Raw genomic sequence first — 3,573 nt, 5'->3', positions numbered from 1 at the left:
GTGTCCCAAACGACAAGCAGCACTCTGCATCTCCTGGTGTTTTGTCTTTGTCCCTAGCTCCCCAAGCGATGGAAATAGGCCGCCGTCGCCTGTCGTCCACCGAGAGAGAGAGACACCAAGCTAACAAATTCTGCCTGTACTGTGGCAAAGCAGGACATTTTGTCTCCTCTTGCCTAGCAAAAGACGGGGCTCACCATTGAAGAAGGTACCAGCGGTGAGCCTCTGGTGCTCAGCCTCCCCCAAGCCAATATTCAAGGTTCTACTTTGAGTCAAGGGCCAGGACCACAAACTAGCGGGCTTCCTAGACTCTGGAGCTGACACGGATTTCCTCGACGAGGAGTTAGTTTGGCAACTGGGTGTCAAGACCAAACCTATACCATCCACCCTTCTGGTATGGACCTTGGATGGGCACATTGTTCACCGTGTTCACAGAACCAAGCCCTTGCTGGTGTCCGTTTCCAACGAGCATTGGGAGTGGATTTCCTACCTCGTCATCCTCTCACTCCATGCTCCCATTATGTTCGGGTTCCACTGCCTACAGAAACACAATCCACACATCAAATGGACCAGCAGACTGCCTCTCCCACTGCTTCAGTACCACACCTCCCTGCCCAAGTCCAACCAGCGACAAACCGCCCTCCATCCTATCCTCAGTTCTGGTAGAGTACTGTGATCTGGACCAAGTTTTCACCGAACCACTTTCTTGTCAATGCACAGACTTTACAAATGCACCACTGACCTGTTGTCTGGCACAGTGCCTCGCCGAGGATGTCTTTATTACCTGTCCAAGCCAGAAAGACCAAGTACATCCAGGAGTCCCTAGCCGCCGGCATCATCCGTCCATCATCATCCCCCACAGGTGCTGGGTTTTCCTTTGTGGGAAAGTCTCTATGCCTCTGCATTGATCACAGTCAAGAATTGTTACCCCCCGCTGCTCATGTCATCCACTTTCGAGCTCCTTTAGGGGGCCACCATTTTCTCCATGCTGGATCTCCGGAATGCCTATCACCTGTAACATATCTGAGAGGGAGACAGCATTTAATACCCCCCACCAGACAATATGAGTACCTGGTGATGCTGTTCTGTCTTACTAATGCCCCACTGGTATTCCAGGACTTCTTAACAATGTCCTCCTGGATATGCTCGACCTGTTTTTGTGTACCTAGACGACATCCTCATTTTCGGCCGAATGCAAGAGGAACTTGTACTTCATGTCCGTGAGGTTCTATGTCGTCGCCTCAGAACTGAATTACAGAACTGACTGTATGTTAAGGAAGACAAATGTAAGTTTCGTGCAAAAAGAATGTTATGCCTGATTGGTATATACTATCTATACAAAACGTTTAGGAACATACATAATATAAATGTAAATGTAGAAATATACAGGGATTATATTGCAGTTTTGAGGGGTTAATCAGTATGAAGGAGGGGACATTACCATCAGTGGGGGGTTAATGGGTTAAAGAGTTCAGTAAGGAGACTGCTGTGCGGTAAAAGCTGTTCCTTAGGCTGGGTTTTGAACCGCAGGTACCTGAACCTCCTCCCAGAGGGTAGGAGGGTAAACAGTTTATGGACTAGAAGTGTCCTTGACAATGCTGCAAGCTTTACACAGATATTGCTTCCTATGAATGTCTTCAATGGCAGGAAGTGGGGTCCCAATTATGTGCTGGGCATATATATTCAGTGGTTTTATATATTCCTTAATAGAGCAATTCCCATCCATACCAGACTGAGATACAGCTGGTTAGGATGATCTCAACTGCCCAGTGGTAAAAGTTCTCTAAGATAGCTGCAGAAAGGTGTTTATTCCTCAGTAATCTCAGGAAGAAGAGGTGCTGGTGAGCTTTCTCGATCAGGCTGGAAGTGTTGCTGAACCAAGACAAGTCCTCAGAAATGTGAATCCCCAGGTGTCAGGATGGTTGGACATTTCCCTGCCGGAACACTAAGGGGCTTTCTGGAAGCGTAAGGACTGGTAAGGACTTACCACTCAAAGCACTTCATGATCATGGATGTAAGTGCTACAGGGCAGTAGTCATTTGGGGTGCTTAGGCACCAGCACGATGGAGGTGGTTTTGAAGCAACTTCGTACAGTTACTTGGGAGAGTGACAGATTGAAGATGTGAGTTAACCTCAGATACGTTAAATAAGTTTATAGGAAAATGCTTTAATTACGGAATTACACAGTATCAAACCACTAACACAGTGACCATGGAAATGGTACAGAACTATCTGGAACGTCAACATTTACATCAGGTATGTTAATAAATTTATAGGAAAATGCATAAATTACACAGGAATTGAAAACGTTGATATGTTATAAAGTTGACACAGTGAACAAGCAAACGACCTGGTTATTTAACCCCCCACCCCCACCCCACCCCCACACACACAACTTGTGTACCTTGTTCCGTACATGTTCCCTGAGAATTCTGCGCTCTCGATAAAATCTCCTTTAGTGATTCCTGCCTGCATTTCCTCTCTGCTGACATGATAATCTGTAACACACATCATAACACACTCTGTTATGTACATTGTGTGTGTGTGTGTGTGTGGGTGTGGGTGTGGGTGTGTGTGCGTGTGTGTGCATGTACATTTTACATCCTCCTCCCCTGGACGAGGTTTCCGTGTCGTATCTGAATGGAGAAAAGTAAAATACACCAATAAACACCATCACCATGATGTCACACACACACACACTCATGCATCATAGCATGCCATTACATGGAACCCAAAACGTTCTATAGGAAGAACAACTAAACAAAAGACCAACAAGCGAAGAACTGTGGTGGAACCCAAGTGTGTGTGTGTGTGTGTGTGTCATACGGGAGACAACGTAGCCGAAGACACCATCAAACTCTTTGAGCAGCATTTCGAGTAGTCTGGTTTTCCCAGCACCTGAGGGACCGCTTAAAACCACCGGCCTCAGTCCTGCCATCACTACACACACACACACACACACAAGTTCAATACAAATGCAAATATATAAAATTCTAGTGTCTACAATGGGTTGAGTAATACTAACACTACCACACACACACACACAATATTTAGAAACAGAAGGATCAGACTCACCTTCCTGATACATGGCTGTTTCAAAACAGAAAGTACACTGCAACTGCTACAGGTGAGTGTGTGAGTGGGTGGGGTCATCTCCCAGGCAATCAACTGCTTCTTACATGCCAAGTAATTACATCAGGAAGGATTTGTTTAGGGTGTGTGTGTGTGTGTGTGTGTGCTTAGCATTAGGGCCTTAACTTATTAGGTATAGTAAATCACCACAAAGACTTCCTCCACAGAGAGAAACAACAGACAAAAGAGGAACAGGAAAAAGGGATGTTCAGCTTCAGAGAAGAAGGAAGAAGAGAAAAGACGTGGCGCTGGAGCCTGGCTCTGATAGACAGATAGGAGGAAGAAGATAAGAATAGAGGAGATGTTCTCTTGGCCTGTAGGGGGCACTTGGTCCTGCTGAGGTGCAGCTGAGTGAGTTAACAGGTTTGACCGTTACAGTGTGTTATTACAGTGTGTTGTTACTGTGCATTGCCCACTGACAAAGAAATGATCAGTCTGTAATTT

General features: G+C 45.9%; 1 protein-coding gene across 2 annotated transcripts in view; it reads right to left on the bottom strand.

Moving 5' to 3' along the window:
* LOC131356109 (guanylate kinase-like) overlaps positions 1-3,326 on the bottom strand; it is a 9,976-nt gene extending 6,650 nt beyond the window's left edge. Inside the window, exons 1-4 of one of the 2 annotated variants that reach the window (XM_058394938.1) lie at positions 3,073-3,322; positions 2,824-2,937; positions 2,592-2,633; positions 2,402-2,495 (exon numbers count right to left, since the gene is read on the bottom strand). In XM_058394938.1, coding sequence (XP_058250921.1) covers positions 2,402-2,495; positions 2,592-2,633; positions 2,824-2,937; positions 3,073-3,085 — 263 coding nt within the window. In that variant the 5' untranslated portion in view covers positions 3,086-3,322. Of the gene's footprint in view, positions 1-2,401; positions 2,634-2,823; positions 2,938-3,072 lie in introns of both variants that reach the window. The other variant, XM_058394936.1, reaches the window with a different exon arrangement.
* Between the last annotated feature and the right edge of the window lie 247 nt (positions 3,327-3,573).

Source organism: Hemibagrus wyckioides, linkage group LG07 (assembly GCF_019097595.1).
Source record: "Hemibagrus wyckioides isolate EC202008001 linkage group LG07, SWU_Hwy_1.0, whole genome shotgun sequence".
NCBI classification, from domain to species: Eukaryota; Metazoa; Chordata; class Actinopteri; order Siluriformes; family Bagridae; genus Hemibagrus; species Hemibagrus wyckioides.
This window is presented reverse-complemented; position numbering and strand designations above follow the sequence as displayed.